The sequence below is a fragment of the Salvelinus alpinus genome, chromosome 11 (assembly GCF_045679555.1).
Source record: "Salvelinus alpinus chromosome 11, SLU_Salpinus.1, whole genome shotgun sequence".
Classification (NCBI taxonomy): Eukaryota; Metazoa; Chordata; class Actinopteri; order Salmoniformes; family Salmonidae; genus Salvelinus; species Salvelinus alpinus.
In genome coordinates, this window is record NC_092096.1 from 27,932,075 (window position 1) to 27,959,410 (window position 27,336).

Consider the following 27,336-nt stretch of genomic DNA (forward strand, 5'->3'; position numbering starts at 1 on the left):
CTACATTACCCAGACACCACTGGGCCATCAATCACGCACTGAGAGCATGCAGAGAAGATTAATCATAGTCTTTGATTGAATGATCACTCCCTAGATAATCTGTCTGGTGTACACACACACACACACGTTCACTACTCAATGTGTCGTATTACACTAATATAAAACCTCTGTGTGTGTGTCTGTGTGCTCCTTTTCTCACACACCCACGTGTTGCACAGACACACAACCACACACACACCCACGTGTTGCACAGACACACAACCACACACACACCCACGTGTTGCACAGACACACAACCACACACACACCCACGTGTTGCACAGACACATACACACACACACACGTGTTGCACAGACACAACCACACATACATAAAATACCAACAGGTCTATTGAATTTGAGTCACTTTACTCTAGCCCATGTAAAGTACCAGCCAGTGAAGTCACACGTGGTTTCAAACAGTAATAGTATGGTATGCGTTAACATTTCACGTCAATATGCTTACAGTCATCAGAAGTAATTACACTCCATAAAAAACTTGAGACAAAAACTGTGGCCCTGCGAATTGAGTCCCCTTATCAGTAACAGCCAACACCCTTTATACTGGGATTTTCTGATAGACGAAGAACCCAAGAGAGACTGTGTCCCAAATGGCATCCTATTACCTATATAGGGCTCTACTTTTGACTGGAGCCCTAATGCATGTGCCCTGGTCAAAAGTAGTGCACTATAAAGGAAACAGGGTGCCAATTGGGACGCAGCCTTTCTCTGGAGCTATCATGGGTTCTCCTTCTGGGACTTATTAGACAACTTGGGTTCTTTGTGCAACCCATCTCTGGATGCAGTGGTCCGGAGGGAGAAGACAGGAATGCCTCTGTCTTTATCCTCCACATCAAACCATCTTTCTCTCTTCTCATTCTCTATCCTTTCTGACTTCCTAATGTACATCATGTTCCCTCCCTGTCACAATATCCCTTTCATCACTTTTCTCCACTCTGTCGGTTCTTATTTCACGTTCTCTCTCTTTCTCTCTCTCTCTCTCCCTCTCTGAAACAGACTTTTTTGCATAAATCTACAAACCAATATCCCATTCTCTGGCTTTTTATTCTCTTATTTTTATTATTCTCTTCATCCCTCAAGTTTACTCGTCTGCCTGTGTAAAGAACACCCCAGCACACCAGCCTCTCCCTCCTTCTCTCCCTCTCTCCCTTCCACCCAGCTATCTCAGGGAGAGAGGCAGTGGAGGAACTCCAAACTTACTACGGAGACAATAAAACAGAGGAGAGCAACGCAGCGATGAACCGAGAGAACCAGAGAAAGAGAGAGAAAAAGATGAAAGCCTAGTGGATACACGCCAACTTACTTCGGAGTAACTACAACAGTTTTACTGAATCCCGAGGAAAGGAGGGTGGAAAATGAGTTAGAGAAAAGGGCTGGTTCAGAGGAAGGGAAGGAAGTATGCTACAGTGGGTTTGAAGCAGGGATTTCCTCCCTCTCTTTCTGTCTCCCTGTCTTTCTCTCAAACACAATTTTGTTCTATTTGTTCTCCTATCTAAATAGGTAAAAGTCGTTCAACTCAAAGCGAGAGCCATTCTCTACTACCTCAGACACTTTAGTCCCCCAGTCCCCACCTCTCCAGACTCCCACTCAATCAGAAAGTGTGTAAAAGGCCAGCGCACCAGAGACGCCACACCACCATCTGCATACCAAGTCAACTCAGAGGTGCTAAGGCAGTTTGTGTTACCTGTTAATAGTTGATCCCACCTCCACTTCCTGGTGTAGGGGGTGAGAAGGTTGAGTAGGTTCACGCAATGAGCTCCATGTCCAAACACAAACAAGACGCTGTCTTAAACACACACTTCCTCTCTTTCCCTCTCTCCTCCCTCGCTCTCTCTCTCTTTATCTGTGGAGAGATAGGACACAGAGGAACTTGTGTGTCTGCCACAGGAAGGGAACAGACAAAAAGAGTCCTCCTCCGGCAACTAATTAGCAGTCTCTTAGCAGTGTGTGTGTGTGTGTGTGTGTGTGTGTGTGTGTCTGTGTCTGTGTCTGTGTCTGTGTGTGTGTGTGTGTGTGTGTGTTTGTCAGGCCGGTAACCCAAATAGGAAATCTGTTGATACTACAGTCACGTCCCTGGAGCTACTATCCTGCAGGACATGTGACTCTGACCCAACTAACATCTCTCAGGTTGTGTTCTGTGTGTGTGCTTGCAGACTTGCAGGTTCCTTTCAAAAAGTTCATCTTATTTTTTCATTTCTTGACCAAAATAATACAACAATAAAGAGCAAAACAGAACAGCCACTTTTTTTCCATTCAATCTCTCTTCCTCCCTCTCTCATTCCACATATCCCACTCCTCCTGGTTTCTGTCCCCTGAGCACTGTGCAAACAGTCTCTCTCTCTCTCTCTCTCTCTCTTGCTCTCTAACCCACTCCTCTTTCCCTCGCTCCCCTATCCCTGTCTAACAGACAGTCCAATCAGTTCAAACTGCAGCAGATATGAAGGACGCTGTAATTCACTGGCATTTCCTCATATTTGATTAGAGGAGGGGGTCGGGGGTCAGGAACCATCGTAGAGGAACGGGGCATGAGGACAATAGGCCCTCTGAGACCATCCCACAACACAAGAGAGAATGAGAGCGAGAGGAGGGAGAGATAGGGGGGGGGGGGGGGGGGGGGTGAGCGCGAGAAAGAGAGAGCTAGCCTCTAAGAATGATATTTTACTCAGTGGACAGCTAATCCTAGAGAAATCAGTTACCTCAGCATTAGCTTACTGAGCTCATCCCGGAGAAATCCTCTCCTTTCAGGAAATTACTCCACCTCCCCAACATGGCCTCCTTGAGTAGAGCCAGTGCCAGAAACAGTTTCCCTGAGCACCATTACTAACCCCGTGGACTTGAGAAAACTGCTAGAGCAGGGCCCACAAGGTACACAGCCATGGGGAGTGCTCCATATCACTCAGGTGTATGGTCATTTTATTAGTTAGTAAGGGCTTATTCAGGTCTGAGTATGGATGAAGAATCAAGACTGTTGATCTATTGGGATTTTATTTGATTTCCATTACTTCAGTGCAAAAATTATGGTGATGACAATGGTGAATACGATAAGGATGAGTTATCATAATTACCATTTAATTATCCATTCCACCGTAGCTCTTCCCAGGATAGAACTGCCTGATTTGGACACAGTGATGACATCAGCATTCATTACTCCTGGAACATACTGTACACACCTTCTCTTCATTAACAAGGCGTAACTATAGCAACCAGTTGAGTCATCTGAGCGCGGAACATCTGCAGTCTCCGGAGTAGAACATCAAGGACAGCCTCTTCATCAGAACCTCAGGCAGGTGCTCCAACCAACTGATCAACTTTTCTAGTGAACGTTCGCCTTTCATTTGTGTCTTGAGAAAGGCCTTGCAGCCAAAATCTTGATATTACAGTTTGAGATGCACTGAAATCTTCAAGAGATACAGAAAATGAACCCGAGAAAATGTTTACCACTGATCAACGAGTACATTAGGTTCTACTCACACTAATCTGAAATCTGCTTGTGGATTGATTGACACAGAGTACATCAAATCATTGGTTCTCATGACTCTGAACCAGACAACACAAACAGATCTGGGACCAGGCTAGTGTCCTTTCTCGCATCTACTGATACTAGGGGAGCGATTATCTTGCATTGATAGATTACTTTATACAGAAAACCACCTGCCAACTCCCTTGTTTAGCTAGTGTAGGTCTCTAACTTGTTCTTCAGTCCTTGTTTAGCTAGAGACCTGCACTAACTTGTTCCTCAGTCCTTGTTTAACTAGTGCAGGTCTCTAACTTGTTCCTCAGTCCTTGTTTAACTAGTGCAGGTCTCTAACTTGTTCCTCAGTCCTTGTTTAACTAGTGCAGGTCTCTAACTTGTTCCTCAGTCCTTGTTTAACTAGTGCAGGTCTCTAACTTGTTCCTCAGTCCTTGTTTAACTAGTGCAGGTCTCTAACTTGTTCCTCAGTCCTTGTTTAACTAGTGCAGGTCTCTAACTTGTTCCTCAGTCCTTGTTGAGCTAGTGTAGGTCTCCAACTTGTTCCTCAGTCCTTGTTGAGCTAGTGTAGGTCTCCAACTTGTTCCTCAGTCCTTGTTTAACTAGTGCAGTTCTCTAACTTGTTCCTCAGTCCTTGTTTAGCTAGTGTAGGTCTCCAACTTGTTCCTCAGTCCTTGTTTAGCTAGTGTAGGTCTCCAACTTGCTCCTCAGTCCTTGTTTAACTAGTGTAGGTCTCCAACTTGTTCCTCAGTCCTTGTTTAACTAGTGTAGGTCTCCAACTTGTTCCTCAGTCCTTGTTGAGCTAGTGTAGGTCTCCAACTTGTTCCTCAGTCCTTGTTTAACTAGTGCAGGTCTCTAACTTGTTCCTCAGTCCTTGTTTAGCTAGTGTAGGTCTCCAACTTGTTCCTCAGTCCTTGATTAGCTAGTGTAGGTCTCCAACTTGTTCCTCAGTCCTTGTTTAACTAGTGTAGGTCTCCAACTTGTTCCTCAGTCCTTGTTTAGCTAGTGTAGGTCTCCAACTTGTTCCTCAGTCCTTGTTTAACAAGTGTAGGTCTCCAACTTGTTCCTCAGTCCTTGTTTAACTAGTGTAGGTCTCCAACTTGTTCCTCAGTCCTTGTTTAGCTAGTGTAGGTCTCCAACTTGTTCCTCAGTCCTTGTTTAACTAGTGTAGGTCTCCAACTTGTTCCTCAGTCCTTGTTTAGCTAGTGTAGGTCTCCAACTTGTTCCTCAGTCCTTGTTTAACTAGTGTAGGTCTCCAACTTGTTCCTCAGTCCTTGTTTAACTAGTGTAGGTCTCCAACTTGTTCCTCAGTCCTTGATTAGCTAGTGTAGGTCTCCAACTTGTTCCTCAGTCCTTGTTTAGCTAGTGTAGGTCTCCAACTTGTTCCTCAGTCCTTGTTTAACTAGTGTAGGTCTCCAACTTGTTCCTCAGTCCTTGTTTAGCTAGTGTAGGTCTCCAACTTGTTCCTCAGTCCTTGTTTAACTAGTGTAGGTCTCCAACTTGTTCCTCAGTCCTTGTTTAACTAGTGTAGGTCTCCAACTTGTTCCTCAGTCCTTGTTTAGCTAGTGTAGGTCTCCAAGTTGTTCCTCAGTCCTTGTTTAACTAGTGTAGGTCTCCAACTTGTTCCTCAGTCCTTGATTAGCTAGTGTAGGTCTCCAACTTGTTCCTCAGTCCTTGTTTAACTAGTGTAGGTCTCCAACTTGTTCCTCAGTCCTTGTTTAACTAGTGTAGGTCTCCAATGTGTTCCTCAGTCCTTGTTTAACTAGTGTAGGTCTCCAACTTGTTCCTCAGTCCTTGTTTAACTAGTGCAGGTCTCTAACTTGTTCCTCAGTCCTTGATTAGCTAGTGTAGGTCTCCAACTTGTTCCTCAGTCCTTGTTTAACTAGTGTAGGTCTCCAACTTGTTCCTCAGTCCTTGTTTAACTAGTGTAGGTCTCCAACTTGTTCCTCAGTCCTTGTTTAGCTAGTGTAGGTCTCCAACTTGTTCCTCAGTCCTTGTTTAACTAGTGTAGGTCTCCAACTTGTTCCTCAGTCCTTGTTTAGCTAGTGTAGGTCTCCAACTTGTTCCTCAGTCCTTGTTTAGCTAGTGTAGGTCTCCAACTTGTTCCTCAGTCCTTGTTTAACTAGTGTAGGTCTCTAACTTGTTCCTCAGTCCTTGTTTAGCTAGTGTAGGTCTTGGACTTATTCTTCAGCCCTCCGATGACACCAAGCACCAGTATCCAGCGGCCATTCCCATAATCATGTGATCAAATCAAATGTATTTATATAGCCCTTCTTCCATCAGCTGATATATCAAAGTGCTGTGCAGAAAACCAGCCTAAAACCCCAAACAGCAAGCAATGCAGGTGTAGAAGCACGGTGGCTAGGAAAAACTCCCTAGAAAGGTCAAAACCTAGGAAGAAACCTAGAGAGGAACCAGGCTATGAGGCAGATTATATACTGCAGAAATGCCCCTTTCCACTTGGATTCCACAGCAACTTCCTTATCACTTTGTGAGGAACAGAGCTGAATCATAAAATATGACGAGTTGTATATTAGCTGGTTATGAAGGCCTGGGGTGACTCAGTCAGTATGACTCTCTAGGAGGGACCATAAAGTATATATGACGCAGTGGGGACCCTTAGTATGTGTGGTAGGGGCCTCCCTCTCTCTGTGGAGACGAAGAGGATTTATGACCATTGTAGTGGCTGTATGGTCCAACTGTTAAATCATATCAGAGAGAGAGATGGAAATGGAGAGAGAGAGAGAGAAAGAGAGAGAGGCAGACAGGGATGCCTAGGGATGCGTTAGAGATGGGTTAGAGAAAAGAGAGTTCCCAAACATGCCACTTTCACTGCTGTACCCCAAAACCACAACATTTAAATATGTATAATTTAAAGGAGAGATGACATTAACCATAATAAACTACAACGCCCTTGAATATTGCCTTGAACCTAAGTGGACTTCTTGTGCAATGGCTTGGGACTTTGAATAAGTGCACTAAAGAAGACTGCATATGCATAATATGTTTATTTTCTCCTATCACAGCCATTTAACTTACCTATGTTGTATGTATGGGGGACAAAAGAAGGGGGATAGTCATTCAAAAAACACAGCAACCACTATTATTTCACACAGAGTGAGGCCATATCAGTTATCATGTGATTTGTTAAGCCAAATTTGACTTCTGAACTAATTTAGGCTTGCCTAAACAAAGGGGGAGAGTAATTATGCAACAACTATATTTTAGTTATTTAAGTTTAATTAATTTGTAAATAAAGATATATATATATATAATTTACTTTTCACTTTGTTATGGAGTATTTTGTGTAGATCAATGACAAAAAAATTACAATTAAATCTATTTCAATCCCACTTTGTAACGCAACAAAATGGAGGTGTAGACTTTCTATAGGCACTGTACAGTATCTAGAAGGATAACTTGGAAATGGTGAAGTGCGCTGCACATTTAAACTTAGTGGACTTATCTGGAGTCAATTGCATATTACTGATGAACATAAATTGCAAAGTAGAACCCACATAGGCAAATACTGTATTACGTTGTCTAATAGCATCATAGCCAACATTAGCAACGCCAGCCGAGACTGAACCTTAGCAGTAGACAGTGAGTTGTGAGAAAATGCTGACTTGACTAGAAGGATTAGCCAGTGGGAACCAATCGCATGCTAACTGTATTAGCTAATGTATGAATATTTAACATGGAAATGCCAGGGAAGATGAATAGTTTTGCACATAAACATTAGCGACGGTAACACAATCATAAACTAACTGTGTTGGTCGTATGGATTATGAGAGAGTAATGACACACACATGGGTAAGCATGCATACACACACAAACAAACGTGTGCTCATATGCACACACAAACACCTGCGTGGACACACACACACACACACACACACACACACACAATGCATCAACCATAAATACGAGCTGAAAAAGCATAATCACATATTTCTGATGAAAAGTCACCAGAGCGCTCAACAAAACAGTGTACTGTCTACACTCGGTTAGTTGTTTTTATGAAATAGATTACATTAAATCGTTTTTAATAATAGCTAAAGTTTGTATTTCTACTGGTTCCATGACGGGGTCAGCCTTTAGGCCGACCCCGTCAGTTTGTGTCCCGGATTCCTGTTAAGTAGCAGTTAGCCTGCTCCGTTTTCATGATGGCTAGCAGCTAACGGTAGCAGTGCTAGCCCACCAGTGGTTTTATCCACAGCTGGAAGATGATTTCCACAAGATGCAGATCAGGTGGAACTGGAAAATGGACAGGGATTTGTCTGCCCTAAATGTACCACCATCAAGCATCTTAGGGAAGAGATCCTCTGGCTGTTAGCTCGGCTGAGAGAAAAGGAAACTTGCTTTCTAAGTACACCGACCTTGCTGTAACACAGGCAAACCGAACCACAGTTTTAAATACATCCTACAGCAAAGCTGTATTTGTATTTATTAGGGATCCCATTAGCTGTTGAATAGGCAGTAGCTACTCTTCCTGGGGTCCAAACACAGTAAGGCACTTATAAAACAAAAGATAAAACAGTTCATCATATAACATTATTACACCACTACATATCTACAATACAACATGTATAACACCACAATACAACAATATTACAATGCACGTGTGTGTAGAGTGCATGTGCTAGCGCTTGTGTGTGTATGCGTGTACCTGTTCCTGTGTGTGTGTGTCTCTTCACAGTCCCCGCTGTTCCATTAGGTGTATTTTGATCTGTTTTTTAAATCTGATTCTACTGCTTGTATCAGTTACCTGATGTGGAATAGAGTTCCATGTAGTCATGGCTCTATGTAGTGCTGGGCGCCTCCCATAGTCTGTTCTGGACTTGGGGACTGTAAAGAGACCTTAGGGTATGCATGGGTGTCCGAGCTGTATGCTAGTAGTTTAAAAACAGACACCTCGATACACTCAGCTTGTCAACATCTCTTGCAAAAACAAGTAGTGATGAAGTCAATCTCTTACTTTGAGCCATGAGAGATTGACATGCATATCATTAATGTTAGCTCCCTGTGTACTTTTAAGGTCCAGCCGTGCTGCCCTGTTCTGAGCCAATTGTAATTTTCCTAAGTCCCTCTTTGTGGCACGTGACCACACGACTGAACAGTAGTTCAGGTCGACCAAACTAGGGCCTGTAGGACCTGCCTTGTTGATATTGTTGTTAAGGCAGAGCAGCACTTTATTACGGACAGACTTCTCCCCATCTTAGCCACTGTTGTGTCAATAAGTCTTGACCATGTCGCTGTGTCGGGCAGCGTTGATGCGTCCCAATCCAACGGACAGATGCTAAGCTCAACATGGCCCATGGGAGACTGGACAGTCTCAAGGCGTAGGAGATCGGGGAGGCATTCTGGCCACACATCTATCCGAGAAGATGGGATTCAGCTAGCAAACAGCTTTGCCCCGTTTGAGAAGGACCTACCAGCCCCGGGAGTCAGTATGGATCCTGGTGTATTCCAACAGCCCCCCACGGCCACCACAGTTCAGCAGGTCATTTCCCCATCGGATTCCGTCACGACCACCATCATTGTAGGCAGCTCGATGGTGAGAGATTTTGGCCTGCCTACGGTCTGTGCCCAAGCAAGGTCCACTGTTACCCAGGAGACTGTGTCCATGACAACAACTCTCTCCTGCACACAGTTCTGGCTAACTACTCCAATATTGACACAATCATCACTCAGGTAGGTTTTAACGACCTTCGTTTTGAGCAATCTGAGGAACTACAAACAATGTTTAAGACCCTCGCTAGCACAGGGAAGATAATAATCATCTCTGGCCCCCTCCCGTGCTACGGAAGGGGTTGGGAACATTCCAGCTGACTCTTTGCCCTGAATGAGTACCTGAAGAAACAGGAATATCTCCTTTTGTGACAAATTTTATTTGCTGTGGGAGCAACCAGCACTTTTTAAAAGAGACAGGATTCACCCTAAAAGCAGGGGTTCCAGGATTATTTCCAGCAACATCAAACTGTTTTAGAGACTGATAGACAGGGCCTGGTATTGCTCCAGTCCCAGCAACATCAAACTGTTATAGAGACTGACAGACAGGGTCTGGTATTGCTCCAGTCCCAGCAACATCAAACTGTTTTAGAGACTGATAGACAGGGCCTGGTATTGCTCCAGTCCCAGCAACATCAAACTGTTTTAGAGACTGACAGACAGGGCCTGGTATTGCTCCAGTCCTAGTAACATCAAACTGTTTTAGAGACTGACAGACAGGGCCTGGTATTGCTCCAGTCCTAGCAACATAAAACTGTTTTAGAGACTGACAGACAGGGCCTGGTATTGCTCCAGTCCCAACAACATCAAACTGTTTTAGAGACTGACAGACAGGGCCTGGTATTGCTCCAGTCCCAACAACATCAAACTGTTTTAGAGACTGACAGACAGGGCCTGGTAGTGCTCCAGCCCCAGAAAAATCAAACTGTTTTAGAGACTGACAAACAGGGTCTGGTAGTGCTCCAGTCCCAGCAACATCAAACTGTTTTAGAGACTGACAGACAGGCCTGGTAGTGCTCCAGTCCCAGCAACATCAAACTGTTTTAGAGACTGACAGACAGGGTCTGGTAGTGCTCCAGTCCCAGCAACATCAAACTGTTTTAGAGACTGACAGACAGGGCCTGGTAGTGCTCCAGTCCCAGCAACATCAAACTGTTTTAGAGACTGACAAGACAGGGCCTGGTGGTACTCCAGTCCCAGCAACATCGCAAACTGTTTTAGAGACTGACAGACAGGGTCTGGTATTGCTCCAGTCCCAGCAACATCAAACTGTTTTAGAGACTGACAGACAGGGCCTGGTAGTGCTCCAGCCCCAGCAACATCAAACTGTTTTAGAGACTGACAGACAGGGCCTGGTGGTACTCCAGTCCCAGCAACATCGCAAACTGTTTTAGAGACTGACAGACAGGGTCTGGTAGTGCTCCAGTCCCAGCAACATCAAACTGTTTTAGAGACTGACAGACAGGGCCTGGTAGTGCTCCAGTCCCAGCAACATCAAACTGTTTTAGAGACTGACAAGACAGGGCCTGGTGGTACTCCAGTCCCAGCAACATCGCAAACTGTTTTAGAGACTGACAGACAGGGTCTGGTATTGCTCCAGTCCCAGCAACATCAAACTGTTTTAGAGACTGACAGACAGGGCCTGGTAGTGCTCCAGCCCCAGCAACATCAAACTGTTTTAGAGACTGACAGACAGGGCCTGGTGGTACTCCAGTCCCAGCAACATCGCAAACTGTTTTAGAGACTGACAGACAGGGTCTGGTATTGCTCCAGTCCCAGCAACATCAAACTGTTTTAGAGACTGTGACAGACAGGGCCTGGTATTGCTCCAGTCCCAGCAACATCAAACTGTTTTAGAGACTGACAGACAGGGTCTCGTATTGCTCCAGTCCCAGCAACATCAAACTGTTTTAGAGACTGACAGACAGGGCCTGGTAGTTCTCGAGTCCCAGCAATATAAAACTGTTTTAGAGACTGACAGACAGGGCCTGGTAGTACTCCAGTCCCAGCAACATCAAACTGTTTTAGAGACTGACAGACAGGGCCTGGTATTGCTCCAGTCCCAACAACATCAAACTGTTTTAGAGACTGACAGACATGGTCTGGTATTGCTCCAGTCCCAGCAACATCAAACTGTTTTAGAGACTGACAGACAGGGCCTGGTAGTGCTCCAGTCCCAGCAACATCAAACTGTTTTAGAGACTGACAGACAGGGCCTGGTGGTACTCCAGTCCCAGCAACATCGCAAACTGTTTTAGAGACTGACAGACAGGGCCTGGTAGTACTCCAGTCCCAGCAACATCAAACTGTTTTAGAGACTGACAGACAGGGCCTGGTAGTACTCCAGTCCCAGCAACATCAAACTGTTTTAGAGACTGACAGACAGGGCCTGGTATTGCTCCAGTCCCAGCAACATCGCAAACTGTTTTAGAGACTGACAGACAGGGTCTGGTATTGCTCCAGTCCCAGCAACATCAAACTGTTTTAGAGACTGACAGACAGGGCCTGGTATTGCTCCAGTCCCAGCAACATCAAACTGTTTTAGAGACTGACAGACAGGGCCTGGTAGTGCTCCAGTCCCAGCAACATCAAACTGTTTTAGAGACTGACAGACAGGGCCTGGTATTGCTCCAGTCCTAGCAACATAAACTGTGTTAGAGACCGACAGACAGGGCCTGGTATTGCTCCAGTCCCAGCAACATCAAACTGTTTTAGAGACTGACAGACAGGGCCTGGTAGTGCTCCAGTCCCAGCAACATCAAACTGTTTTAGAGACTGACAGACAGGGCCTGGTGGTACTCCAGTCCCAGCAACTTCGCAAACTGTTTTAGAGACTGACAGACAGGGTCTGGTATTGCTCCAGTCCCAGCAACATCAAACTGTTTTAGAGACTGACAGACAGGGCCTGGTATTGCTCCAGTCCCAGCAACATCAAACTGTTTTAGAGACTGACATACAGGTTCTGGTATTGCTCCAGTCCCAGCAACATCAAACTGTTTTAGAGACTGACAGACAGGGCCTGGTATTGCTCCAGTCCTAGCAACATAAAACTGTGTTAGAGACCGACAGACAGGGCCTGGTATTGCTCCAGTCCCAGCAACATCAAACTGTTTTAGAGACTGACAGACAGGGCCTGGTAGTGCTCCAGTCCCAGCAACATCAAACTGTTTTAGAGACTGACAGACAGGGCCTGGTAGTGCTCTAGTCCCAGCAACATCAAACTGTTTTAGAGACTGACAGACAGGGCCTGGTATTGCTCCAGTCCCAGCAACATCGCAAACTGTTTTAGAGACTGACAGACAGGGTCTGGTATTGCTCCAGTCCCAGCAACATCAAACTGTTTTAGAGACTGCGACAGACAGGGCCTGGTATTGCTCCAGTCCCAGCAACATCAAACTGTTTTAGAGACTGACAGACAGGGTCTCGTATTGCTCCAGTCCCAGCAATATCAAACTGTTTTAGAGACTGACAGACAAGGTCTGGTATTGTTCCAGTCCCAGCAAAATCAAACTGTTTTAGAGACTGACAGACAGGGCCTGGTATTGCTCCAGTCCCAGCAACATCAAACTGTTTTAGAGACTGACAGACAGGGCCTGGTATTGCTCCAGTCCCAGCAACATCAAACTGTTTTAGAGAGTGACAGACAGGCCTGGTAGTGCTCCAATCCCAGCAACATCAAACTGTTTTAGAGACTGACAAACAGGGTCTGGTAGTGCTCCAGTCCCAGCAACATCAAACTGTTTTAGAGACTGACAGACAGGCCTGGTAGTGCTCCAGTCCCAGCAACATCAAACTGTTTTAGAGACTGACAGACAGGGTCTGGTAGTGCTCCAGTCCCAGCAACATCAAACTGTTTTAGAGACTGACAGACAGGGCCTGGTAGTGCTCCAGTCCCAGCAACATCAAACTGTTTTAGAGACTGACAAGACAGGGCCTGGTGGTACTCCAGTCCCAGCAACATCGCAAACTGTTTTAGAGACTGACAGACAGGGTCTGGTATTGCTCCAGTCCCAGCAACATCAAACTGTTTTAGAGACTGACAGACAGGGCCTGGTAGTGCTCCAGCCCCAGCAACATCAAACTGTTTTAGAGACTGACAGACAGGGCCTGGTGGTACTCCAGTCCCAGCAACATCGCAAACTGTTTTAGAGACTGACAGACAGGGTCTGGTATTGCTCCAGTCCCAGCAACATCAAACTGTTTTAGAGACTGTGACAGACAGGGCCTGGTATTGCTCCAGTCCCAGCAACATCAAACTGTTTTAGAGACTGACAGACAGGGTCTCGTATTGCTCCAGTCCCAGCAACATCAAACTGTTTTAGAGACTGACAGACAGGGCCTGGTAGTTCTCGAGTCCCAGCAATATAAAACTGTTTTAGAGACTGACAGACAGGGCCTGGTAGTACTCCAGTCCCAGCAACATCAAACTGTTTTAGAGACTGACAGACAGGGCCTGGTATTGCTCCAGTCCCAACAACATCAAACTGTTTTAGAGACTGACAGACATGGTCTGGTATTGCTCCAGTCCCAGCAACATCAAACTGTTTTAGAGACTGACAGACAGGGCCTGGTAGTGCTCCAGTCCCAGCAACATCAAACTGTTTTAGAGACTGACAGACAGGGCCTGGTGGTACTCCAGTCCCAGCAACATCGCAAACTGTTTTAGAGACTGACAGACAGGGTCTGGTATTGCTCCAGTCCCAGCAACATCAAACTGTTTTAGAGACTGTGACAGACAGGGCCTGGTATTGCTCCAGTCCCAGCAACATCAAACTGTTTTAGAGACTGACAAACAGGGTCTCGTATTGCTCCAGTCCCAGCAACATCACACTGTTTTAGAGACTGACAGACAGGGTCTCGTATTGCTCCAGTCCCAGCAACATCAAACTGTTTTAGAGACTGACAGACAGGGCCTGGTAGTTCTCGAGTCCCAGCAATATAAAACTGTTTTAGAGACTGACAGACAGGGCCTGGTAGTACTCCAGTCCCAGCAACATAAAACTGTTTTAGAGACTGACAGACAGGGCCTGGTATTGCTCCAGTCCCAGCAACATCAAACTGTTTTAGAGACTGACAGACAGGGCCTGGTATTGCTCCAGTCCCAGCAACATCAAACTGTTTTAGAGACTGACAGACAGGGCCTGGTATTGTTCCAGTCCCAGCAAAATCAAACTGTTTTAGAGACTGACAGACAGGGCCTGGTATTGCTCCAGTCCCAGCAACATCAAACTGTTTTAGAGACTGACAGACAGGGCCTGGTATTGCTCCAGTCCCAGCAACATCAAACTGTTTTAGAGAGTGACAGACAGGCCTGGTAGTGCTCCAATCCCAGCAACATCAAACTGTTTTAGAGACTGACAGACAGGGCCTGGTAGTACTCCAGTCCCAGCAACATCAAACTGTTTTAGAGACTGACAGACAGGGCCTGGTAGTACTCCAGTCCCAGCAACATCAAACTGTTTTAGAGACTGACAGACAGGGCCTGGTATTGCTCCAGTCCCAGCAACATCGCAAACTGTTTTAGAGACTGACAGACAGGGTCTGGTATTGCTCCAGTCCCAGCAACATCAAACTGTTTTAGAGACTGACAGACAGGGCCTGGTATTGCTCCAGTCCCAGCAACATCAAACTGTTTTAGAGACTGACAGACAGGGCCTGGTAGTGCTCCAGTCCCAGCAACATCAAACTGTTTTAGAGACTGACAGACAGGGCCTGGTATTGCTCCAGTCCTAGCAACATAAAACTGTGTTAGAGACCGACAGACAGGGCCTGGTATTGCTCCAGTCCCAGCAACATCAAACTGTTTTAGAGACTGACAGACAGGGCCTGGTAGTGCTCCAGTCCCAGCAACATCAAACTGTTTTAGAGACTGACAGACAGGGCCTGGTGGTACTCCAGTCCCAGCAACTTCGCAAACTGTTTTAGAGACTGACAGACAGGGTCTGGTATTGCTCCAGTCCCAGCAACATCAAACTGTTTTAGAGACTGACAGACAGGGCCTGGTATTGCTCCAGTCCCAGCAACATCAAACTGTTTTAGAGACTGACAGACAGGGCCTGGTATTGCTCCAGTCCCAGCAACATCAAACTGTTTTAGAGACTGACAGACAGGGCCTGGTATTGTTCCAGTCCCAGCAAAATCAAACTGTTTTAGAGACTGACAGACAGGGCCTGGTATTGCTCCAGTCCCAGCAACATCAAACTGTTTTAGAGACTGACAGACAGGGCCTGGTATTGCTCCAGTCCCAGCAACATCAAACTGTTTTAGAGAGTGACAGACAGGCCTGGTAGTGCTCCAATCCCAGCAACATCAAACTGTTTTAGAGACTGACAGACAGGGCCTGGTAGTACTTCAGTCCCAGCAACATCAAACTGTTTTAGAGACTGACAGACAGGGCCTGGTAGTACTCCAGTCCCAGCAACATCAAACTGTTTTAGAGACTGACAGACAGGGCCTGGTATTGCTCCAGTCCCAGCAACATCGCAAACTGTTTTAGAGACTGACAGACAGGGTCTGGTATTGCTCCAGTCCCAGCAACATCAAACTGTTTTAGAGACTGACAGACAGGGCCTGGTATTGCTCCAGTCCCAGCAACATCAAACTGTTTTAGAGACTGACAGACAGGGCCTGGTAGTGCTCCAGTCCCAGCAACATCAAACTGTTTTAGAGACTGCGACAGACAGGGCCTGGTATTGCTCCAGTCCTAGCAACATAAAACTGTGTTAGAGACCGACAGACAGGGCCTGGTATTGCTCCAGTCCCAGCAACATCAAACTGTTTTAGAGACTGACAGACAGGGCCTGGTAGTGCTCCAGTCCCAGCAACATCAAACTGTTTTAGAGACTGACAGACAGGGCCTGGTGGTACTCCAGTCCCAGCAACTTCGCAAACTGTTTTAGAGACTGACAGACAGGGTCTGGTATTGCTCCAGTCCCAGCAACATCAAACTGTTTTAGAGACTGTGACAGACAGGGCCTGGTATTGCTCCTGTCCCAGCAACATCAAACTGTTTTCGAGACTGACAGACAGGGCCTGGTATTGCTCCAGACCCAGCAACATCAAACTGTTTTAGAGACTGTGACAGACAGGGCCTGGTAGTGCTCCAGTCCCAGCAACATCAAACTGTTTTCGAGACTGTGACAGACAGGGCCTGGTATTGCTCCAGTCCCAGCAACATCAAACTGTTTTAGAGACTGACAGACAGGGCCTGGTAGTGCTCTAGTCCCAGCAACATCAAACTGTTTTAGAGACTGACAGACAGGGCCTGGTATTGCTCCAGTCCCAGCAACATCGCAAACTGTTTTAGAGACTGACAGACAGGGTCTGGTATTGCTCCAGTCCCAGCAACATCAAACTGTTTTAGAGACTGCGACAGACAGGGCCTGGTATTGCTCCAGTCCCAGCAACATCAAACTGTTTGAGACTGACAGACAGGGTCTCGTATTGCTCCAGTCCCAGCAATATCAAACTGTTTTAGAGACTGACAGACAGGGTCTCGTATTGCTCCAGTCCCAGCAACATCAAACTGTTTTAGAGACTGACAGACAGGGTCTCGTATTGCTCCAGTCCCAGCAATATCAAACTGTTTTAGAGACTGACAGACAGGATCTGGTAGTACTCCAGTCCCAACAACATCAAACTGTTTTAGAGACTGACAGACAGGGCCTGGTATTGCGCCAGTCCCAGCAACATCAAACTGTTTTCGAGACTGTGACAGACAGGGCCTGGTATTGCTCCTGTCCCAGCAACATCAAACTGTTTTCGAGACTGACAGACAGGGCCTGGTATTGCTCCAGACCCAGCAACATCAAACTGTTTTAGAGACTGTGACAGACAGGGCCTGGTAGTGCTCCAGTCCCAGCAACATCAAACTGTTTTCGAGACTGTGACAGACAGGGCCTGGTATTGCTCCAGTCCCAGCAACATCAAACTGTTTTCGAGACTGACAGACAGGGCCTGGTATTGCTCCAGTCCCAACAACATCAAACTGTTTTAGAGACTGACAGACAGGGTCTTGTATTGCTCCAGTCCCAGCAACAACAAACTGTTTTAGAGACTGTGACAGACATTGCTCCAGTCCCAGCAACATCAAACTGTTTTAGAGACTGACAGACAGGGCAGTCCTGGTCATCTCTCCCTGTCAGTCCTCCCTGTCAGAATAAGCAACAGAGGACTTGGAAACCATATCAACTCCTACAGAAATGGCTGGTCATTTGTTTTTATTTAACCAGGCAAGTCAGTTCATGCTAATGAATTACTTAAAAATCATACAATGTGATTTTCTGGATTTTTGTTTTAGATTCCGTCTCTCACAGTTGAAGTGTACCTATGATAAAAAATTACAGACCTCTACATGCTTTGTAAGTAGGAAAACCTGCAAAATCGGCAGTGTATCAAATACTTGTTCCCCCCACTGTATATTTTTTATTTTCATCGTTTTTCCTGTGAAGCACATTGTGTTGCATTCCATGTCTGAAAGCTTGATTTGATTTGATATTTAATGCATTCTCCATAAATATTAGCCATGAGAAATGAATGTAATTACACACAAACACACTTATCTCCACTTATCTTACATGTTTTACATTTGAGTCATTCAGCAGACGCTCTTATCCAGAGAGACTTACAGTAGTGAGTGCACACCATGGGAATCGAACCCACAACCCTGGCATTGAAGGCGCCATGCTCTACCAACTGAGCCACCGAGACCTCCTGAACAGCCTTCCTTCAACTGCATTTACATTACTTTTACATTGTAACGTTAGTCACTTAGCAGATACTCTTATCCAGAGCGACTTACAGGAGCAATTAGGGTTAAGTGCCTTGCTCAAGGGCACATCGGCAGATGTTTCACCTAGTTGGGGTTTCGAACCAGCACATTGGAACACTCCAACCAGTGTGTTCTATGGAGCAAACCATCACACAAGACATCCAGGGGGTGTTTCTCAATGATCAATTGAAATAACAATAGTCACATATTAAAAATATTCAAGTATATTGAAGTCTGTATAAGAACAAAGTGGAAAGTTATATTTCATCAAAACAATTTGATCTTGGTTATGACTGATAGGAAACGCAAACATCTGACCCCACCTCTTCCTCATCCTCTGTTCCAAGACTCTCTCTCTTATCAGACCTCCAGATCCTCTGTTCTGTGCTTTTCCCCTCCAGGACACAGTTATCTGCAACCCTGAGGGCAACACACAAACACACACACACACTCCCAGCGGTTCTAAGAATCCCAAGGGTAGCGCCTGACAATGTCGGCAGAATGTTCTAGCGAGATGACGAGAGGATGGCTGGGCGTGACAAGGTCACTACAGCTTACTATGAATGCAGCATTGGACACACACCCTCCCAGCTCCATTCATTTACCCTGGATTCTCCCAACCTGCACTGTTTTTTGTTGTTGTTGAAATTAACCTTTATTTAACTAGGAAAGTCAGTTAAGAATAAATTCTTAATTACAATGACGGCCTGCACCGGTCCAACCCGGACAACGCCGGACCAATTGTGCGCCGCCCTATGGGACTCCCAATCACGGCCGGTTGTGATACAGCCTGGATTTGAACCAGGGTGTCTGTAGTGATGCCTCTAGCACTGTGATGCAGTGCCTTAGACCGCTGCACCACTCGGGAGCACTAGGCCCAATTTGCGTGCGTACAGCCGTGCAGCGTGCAGCCGTGCATTCCTGTGCGTATGTGTGTGGGTGTGTGTTTCCGTATGCGTGTGTGTCTGATATAGCGCAGTGCTCTGACGCACCTGATCCGGTACAGATTTGTCAATGGTTGTAGTGGGCGGATATCCCACGCCTGCTACTTTATGAATGTCTGTGTTGCCTAGCAACCGTGTGAACCCTTTGCCTTCCCTCTCTTCCACTCCCTCTCTCCCTCCCCCCATCTCTCTCTCCATCGTTCTCTCTGCAGGGGCTCCACAGTGAAAAAGTTCATACTTTTTTCCCCTCTAAGAAGTCGTACTTTCAGCTGAAGGAACCCTGCACCGCTTTACCAAACACACCCACACACACCTAAAGTGGTCCTTGGTTGTCATGGCATCAGTCTGCGTTCACATGGAGAGGACAGAGGATCCACGTCTGTGTGCCGAGAGAGAGAGAGAGAGAGAGAGAGAGAGAGAGAGAGATGGAACCCCCTCCGCTCAAACACACATATGCAAGACATGCCACAGAGAATGATACGTTTTTCCACCTGCTCAATGCCCATATATAGGAACTGTGGCAATGAAAGACGTTTGATGATGTCTTGGGGTTGCTTCTGTGGTTACAACTAAATGCTCTCTCTCTTTCTCTCCCTCTCTGACTCCCTCACTCGCTCTATTTATCACACGCACACGCACAGCAGCCTTTTACAGTCACCCTCTGCAGCACACATCAGAGTACAGTCCGTCTCTCTGACTGACAGCTTGAGTGACAGCTGAGACCTCGCTACCACGGCGATCGATACAGCGCTTAACACACTTCTGTCAGACAGTGAGAGAGAAATGTGGAGAAAGAGATGGGGGCTGATGTAGGGAAGGAGAGAGAGAGATGGGGGGTGATGTAGGGAAGGAGAGAGAGAGATGGGGGCTGATGTAGGGAAGGAGAGAGAGAGATGGGGGCTGATGTAGGGAAGGAGAGAGAGAGATGTGGGGTGATGTAGGGAAGGAGAGAGAGAGATGGGGGGGTGATGTAGGGAAGGAGAGAGAGAGATGGGGGGGTGATGTAGGGAAGGAGAGAGAGAGATGGGGGGCTGATGTAGGGAAGGAGAGAGAGAGATGGGGGGCTGATGTAGGGAAGGAGAGAGAGAGATGGGGGGCTGATGTAGGGAAGGAGAGAGAGAGATGGGGGGCTGATGTAGGGAAGGAGAGAGAGAGATGGGGGGCTGATGTAGGGAAGGAGAGAGAGAGATGGGGGGCTGATGTAGGGAAGGAGAGAGAGAGATGGGGGGCTGATGTAGGGAAGGAGAGAGAGAGATGGGGGGCTGATATAGGGAAGGAGAGAGAGAGATGGGGGCTGATGTAGGGAAGGAGAGAGAGAGATGTGGGGGTGATGTAGGGAAGGAGAGAGAGAGAGATGGGGGGGTGAGGCCAAAGGGAAAGAAAGTTGTGGAGAAAAAGCGAAGAAGTGAAACCGAGTGGAAAGCGAGAGAGAGACATTTCACCACTTAAAAAGAGGAAGAGAACAGGGCCCAGTGGGACTGCCATCACTCTGACAATCTGACCAACCGGACAGATGAGAGCAGGAAGGAGAGAAGAGCAGATGGAGAGAAGGAGGAGAGAAAAAGGGAGGGAGACTGAGGAGGTTTGGAGTAAGTCTGCTTTGGTGGTGGACATTGGCGCAGAAAAAGCGTTCTTACTTACAATTTAACCTCTAAAATTAAACAATACAGATGGATATTTTGTGAAGATTGTGTTGAGTAGTTGATTGGTTGAACAAACACTTTGAAAGTTCCAGGACTAGTTGAAGCATCCTGTTATAAGTAATATTATTTCCTTGTTGAGAGGCCATCATGACAAACCAATCAGGAGGGAGCTGATTGCCTTGGGAACAGGGAGAGCAGGTGTGGGGAGAATTTTGGGATAGTTGAAAACAAAATGAGGCTAGTTGAGAACAAAATGATCACACACACAAAATCCCAAAAGTGGACCCTGCTAATCGGTCAGGGACTCCATCCCAGGCCCATCATCCCCCACCACACAGAGAACCAGGTGTTGATAGATAGTTAACTCTAGCCAGGCTGTGGGCCAGACACAGGAGGGGAGAGGGAGGGGGAAAAGGGGGGGGGGGGCAGGAGGGGGAAAAGGGGGGGGGGGCAGGGGGGCAGGAGGGGGAGAGGGAGGGTGCAGGAGGGGGAGAGGGAGGGGAAAAAGAGGAGGGGGAGAGGGAAAAGGGGGGAAGGAGGGGAGAGGGAGGGGGCAGGAGGGGGAGAGGGAGGGGAAAAGGGGGAGACAGGAGGGGAGAGAGGGAGGGGAAAAAGGGAGAGACAGGAGGGGAGAGAGGGAGGGGGAAAGGGGGGGGCAGGAGGGGGAGAGGGGAAAGGGGGGGGGGGCAGGAGGGGGAGAGGGAGGGGGCAGGAGGGGGAGAGGGAGGGGAAAAAGAGGAGGGGGAGAGGGAAAAGGGGGGAAGAAGGGGAGAGGGAGGGGCAGGAGGGGGAGAGGGAGGGGAAAAGGGGGAGACAGGAGGGGAGAGAGGGAGGGGAAAAAGGGAGAGACAGGAGGGGAGAGAGGGAGGGGGAAAGGGGGGGGCAGGAGGGGGAGAGGGGAAAGGGGGGGGGCAGGAGGGGGAGAGGGAAAAGGGGGAGACAGGAGGGGAGAGGGAAAAGGGTGGGCAGGAGAGGGAGGGGAAAAGGGGGAGACAGGAGGGGAGAGGGAAAAGGGGGAGACAGGGGGGGAAAGAGCTGGGAGAATGGATACTGATGCTATTCCCTGTTGTGAGACAACAAGAGAAAGAGAAAAATTAAAGGGAGAGAGAAAGAGAGAGAGAGAGAGAAACTAAATGAAGAGAAAAAAATATATTCAGAAAGATAGTAAGAAGGATACAGTTGAAATCGGAAGTTTACATACACTTAGGTTGGAGTCATTAAAACTCGTTTTTCAACCGCTCCACACATTTCTTGTTAATATAGTTTTGGCAAGTTGGTTAGGACATCTACTTTGTGCATGACACGAGATATTTTCCCAACAATTGTTTACAGAGATTATTTCACTTATAATTCACCGTATCACAATTCCAGTGGATCAGAAGTTTACATACACTAAATTGACTGTGCCTTTAAACAGCTTGGAAAATTCCAGTAAATTATGTCATGGCTTTTGAAGCTTCTGATAGGCTAATTGACATAATTTGAGTCAATTTTGAGGTGTACCTGTGGATATATTTCAAGGCTTACCTTCAAACTCAGTGTCTCTTTGCTTGACATCATAGGAAAATCAAAAGAAATCAGCCAAGACCTCAGAAAAAAAATTGTAGACCTCCACAAGTCTGGTTCATCCTTGGGAGCAATTTCCAAACGCCTGAAGGTACCACGTTCATCTGTACAAACGATAGTACGCAAGTATAAACAACATGGGACCACACAGCCGTCATACCGCTCAGGAAGGAGACGTGTTCTGTCTCCTAGAGATGAACGTACTTTGGTGCGAAAAGTGCAAATCAATCCCTGAACAGCAAAGGACCTTGTGAAGATGCTGGAGGAAACAGGTACAAAAGTATCTATATCCACAGTAAAACGAGTGCTATATCGACATAACATGAAAGGCCGCTCAGCAAGGAAGAAGCCACTGCTCCAAAACCACCATAAAAAACCAGACTACAGTTTGCAACTGCACATGGGGACAAAGATTGTACTTTTGGGGGAAATGTCCTCTGGTCTGATGAAACAAAAATACAACTGTTAGGCCATAATGACCATAGTTATGTTTGGAGGAAAAAGGGGGATGCTTGCAAGCCGAAGAACATCATCCCAACCGTGAAGCACGGGGGTGGCAGCATCATGTTGTGGGGGTGCTTTGCTGCAAGAGGGACTGGTGCACTTCACAAAATAGATGGCATCATGAGTATGGAAAATTATGTGGATTTATTGAAGCAAAATCTCAAGACATCAGTCAGGAAGTTAAAGCTTGGTCGCAAATGGGTCTTCCAAATGGACAATGACCCCAAGCATACTTCCAAAGTTGTGGCAAAATGGCTTAAGGACAACAAAGTCAAGGTATTGGAGTGGCCATCACAAAGCCCAAACCTCAATCCCATAGAAAATTTGTGGGCAGAACTGAAAAAGCATGTGTGAGCTAGGAGGACTACAAACCTGACTCAGTTACACCAGCTCTGTCAGGAGGAATGGGCCAACATTCACCCAACTTATTGTGTGAAGCTTGTGGAAGGCTACCCGAAATGTTTGACCAAAGTTAAACAATTTAAAGGCAATGCTACCAAATGCTAATTGAGTGTATGTAAACTTCTGACCCACTGGGAATGTGATGAAAGACATAAAAGCTGAAATAAATAATTCTCTCTACTATTATTCTGACATTTCACATTCTTAAAATAAAGTGGTGATCCTAACTGACCTAAGACAGGGAATTTTTACTAGGATTAAATGTCAGGAATTGTGAAAACCGAGTTTAAATGTATTTGGGTAAGGTGTATGTAAACTTCTGACTTCAACTGTATATAGTGAGAAAGATAGATAGTCAGAAAGAAAGTCAGAAAGATAGATAATCAGAAAGATAGATAGTCAGAAAGATAGATAGTCAGAAAGATAGATAGTCAGAAAGATAGATAGTCAGAAAGATAGAGTCAGAAAGAAAGTCAGAAAGATAGATAATCAGAAAGATAGATAGTCAGAAAGATAGATAGTCAGAAAGATAGATAGTCAGAAAGACAGATAGTCAGAAAGACAGTCAAAGAGAGACAGTCAAAGAGAGACAGTCAGAAAGATAGATTGTGAAAAAGAGCAAGTGGTCGAGAGAGATACTATGCGGTTCTCACGGCAACACAACGACAAATACACACCAAGCGCAAAACGCAAGACGACATCAACTGAGCTCTATTAGTCATGGAAATACATAAACATATTGCTACATGGCCCATCAGAGCTGCATTCTGCTGGGTGATGTATATTAACTGAGGGTTTCAGAGACAACAAGCCATGCAAACTGGGAAACAGGCCATTAGAGTGACTTATGATTGAGACAGGGCAATTATAGCATAGTATACTGGCACTCCATAACAATGATTATCAGTTGTATTAATGACAGGAGGAAGAGGCTATGTAGGAATACAAGTGAAAGGGGGAGGTGTGTGTGTGTGCGTACCTGTGACAGGCTGGAGAAGCCCAGGTTGTGACAACCGTTGCAAGGTGTGAGGGCCTCCCAGAACCCAGCGGGGCCACAGCTCTTCTCCCCCTCCTCTTCCTCCTGGGCCGGGGGAAGTGGGGGAGTGGGCCGCTGCAGAGAGATACAATACACACTGTTCATTTAAAACACACACACACACACACACACACACACACACACACACACACACACACACACACACACACACACACCTACTCCAGGTCACTACAGAGAAACACAATACCATACTAAAGATGTAAACATTGTGTTGGTCTGATGTGTATGAGGAAGTGAATCCAGATGCAGAACTGGAAGTCTTTTGAAAATGATTCATGCAAATTGTTGACAAGCATGCACCTGTTAAGAAACTAAATGTGGGAACTGTTAGAGCCTCCTGGATTGATGACGAACTGAAACATTTTATGTTTCAAAGAAATTATGCAAAAGAGGTGGCAAACAAGTCAGGCTGCTCTGCTGATTGGTCGACACAATGACAATTGAGAAATGTTGAGACTAAACTAAACTAAAAGAAGAAAGTATTACCAAACAAAGATAAATTACCAAAAACCCAATTCATCTCCATCATTCACTGAAGTTGATGGGCCATTCATAACAAAACCTTTCGGTATTGCCAATCATTTCAATGACTATTTTCACTAGTAGTGGAAAAACTCAGAAGTGAAATGACAACATTGAACAGTGAACCATCATATTTTGGTATAAAATATTTAATAATGAAAGAGAAGGATTGCTGTTTTCAATTCGGTCAAGTTAGTGTGGGAGAGGTGGAAAAACAGTTTTTATCCATCAATAATGATAAGCCTCCAGGTATAGACAACCTTGATGGTAAACTATTGAATGGCAGCAGACTGTATCACCACCCCTATTTAACTAAAGCCTAAAGGAGTGTGTGTCCACAGGTGTGGAAGGAAGCTAAAGTAATTCCACTGCATAAAATAGTAAAGCACCCTTTGCTGGCGCTAACAGCCACCCAGTCAGTTAACAGCCTGTTCTTAGTAAACTGATGGAGATAATTGTGTTTGAACAAATACAAAGCTATTTTTCAGAGAACAAGTTAACTACTGATTCAGCATGGATATAGAGAAGGAAACTCAACTTGTACTGCACTGACTCAGATGACGGATGATTGGTTAAAATAAATGTATAATAAGATGATAGTTGGAGCTGTATTGTTAGATTTCAGTGCACTCTTTGATGTTATTGATCATACATTATTATTGAAAAAACACACTTGGTATGGCTTTAAATCACCTGCCAACACATGGTTGGAGAGTTATTTATCCAATAGAACCTAGAGTGTTCTTCAATGGAATCGTCTTTAACATCAGATATCTACAATGAGGTATCCCTCAGGGCAGTTGCCTTGGGCCGTTACTCTTCTCTATTTTAACAAATTATTTGCCATTGGTCTTACACAAAACTAGAATGCCTACGTATGTGGATGATTTCACACTCTACAGCACTCAAAGCCAGTGAGCTCACTGAAATTCTAAATAAGGAAACAGTCAGTAGCAAAATTGCAGCTGGCTCATAAACAAAGCAGAACATTTAACTGCACATACAGAACTAACATCATCAACATGCATGCCAGTCTTCACTGGTTGAGGGTTGACAAGAGATTAACTGCTTCTCCTAGTTTTAATGAGAAATATTACTGTGACGAAAATCCAGTCTGTCTGCATAATCAAATAACATTCAGCTCAGACACCCATTCACACCCCACAAGACATACCACCAGGGGTCTCTTCACAGTCCCCAAGTCCAAAACAAATTCACGGCAACGCAGTTTTAAACAGAGCCATGATCGCATGGAACTCTCTTCCATCTCCCATTACTCAAACAGCAAAATGATCTTAAAAAATACTGATTAAAAATACAACTCATGGAACGGCGGGGACAAACACACACACACACACACACACACACACACACACACACACACAAACATTATTTTTGTTGCATTGTTTGTATATAATTGTATTTAAAATGTGTGTGAGTTTCCTTGTCTATAAGTGTTTTGTTACTTTGTAATGTTTAGTGTTTTTTGTGGACCCCTGGAAGAGCAGCAACTGCTTCTACAAAAGCTACTGGGGATCCTAACAAACAAATAATACACACACGTGCACACTAACACACACAATATTCTCTTTTTACAGGGTCTGTGTTGCCAAGAGGATATATGTTTAGATGGGTCTTGTGAAAGGGGTATTGTCTCCTGATAATACCAGTGACCCAAATGATGCAGAGGGGAAGCCCAAGGTCCCAGTGAGATTCAGAGGCAGAGAGGCAGGGGAAATAGAGAAAGAGCAAGACAGGAACAGAGAGAGAAAGAATGATAGAGAGGGGCAGATGGAGTCAGGAGGAGAGGGAGAGAGAAATTGCTGTAGAAAATAAATGGAAGAACCAGAATGTCACCAGTCTTATGAGATTGCAAAAACACTAAACAAAATGCAATATAGACATACTCTACAAAATACACAATAATCATCTCTCTCTTACACACGCACACGCACAAGGTCTATTAGATGGACTTAACACTGATACCATTATTATTTTTCCGTTTCCCAAATTGGACCCTATTCCCTACATACTAGGGCACTACTTTGATCTAGAAAGGGTGCCATAAAGGCTGCCAGAAAGGGTTCCATTTGGGACACAGGCTTCAACATGGACCCAGGCAGCCAGGTCCTTCCAGGTCTGATCAGTTGAATGATGATACACTCCTTTGGTGGAATAATATTAGCATGTATCTAATGAATATGTCTTGTTCTCTGTTGAACGGTAGAGGTGATTTGTCAGAGCTAGGCCCGTTGGAAGCCTGGGGGTAGAGTAGTGGGACTCCCTGACTTTCTCACACCACAAAGTACTATGTTTAGTGGGGAAAAAGCTGGTTTGTTGTGTGCTACTATTAAGGTAGTGTGGGCTTGACTGTGTTGTCAATTGTCAATGGTCATCTTACAATCACACGTGGCAATCACGGAATTGTCATGGAAGAGACATTCAAGTTGTAGAGACAACAGGACAGACGTCCCTTACAGTACATAAACAATAGGCCACCAAGGCCGTGTCGGTACGGGCCACCAAGGCCGTGTCGGTACGGGCCACCAAGGCCGTGTCGGTACGGGCCACCAAGGCCGTGTCGGTACGGGCCACCAAGGCCGTGTCGGTACGGGCCACCAAGGCCGTGTCGGTACGGGCCTCCAAGGCCGTGTCGGTACGGGCCTCCAAGGCCGTGTCGGTACGGGCCTCCAAGGCCGTGGCGGTACGGGCCTCCAAGGCCGTGGCGGTACGGGCCACCAAGGCCGTGGCGGTACGGGCCACCAACGGGCACCAAGGCCGTGTCGGTACGGGCCACCAAGGCCATGGCGGTACGGGCCACCAACGGGCCACCAAGGCCATGGCGGTACGGGCCACCAATGATGTCACATCATTATTAAACAAACATGA

At 46.0% G+C, this 27,336-nt stretch overlaps 1 protein-coding gene across 6 annotated transcripts in view; it reads right to left on the reverse strand.

Annotated features, from left to right (window-relative positions):
- LOC139533827 (ankyrin repeat and sterile alpha motif domain-containing protein 1B-like) overlaps positions 1-27,336 on the reverse strand; it is a 330,155-nt gene that overhangs the window by 163,635 nt on the left and 139,184 nt on the right. For all 6 annotated transcript variants that reach the window (XM_071332244.1, XM_071332241.1, XM_071332242.1 and 3 more), the window contains exon 11: positions 23,848-23,979. In XM_071332244.1, coding sequence (XP_071188345.1) covers positions 23,848-23,979 — 132 coding nt within the window. The remainder of the gene's footprint in view (positions 1-23,847; positions 23,980-27,336) is intronic.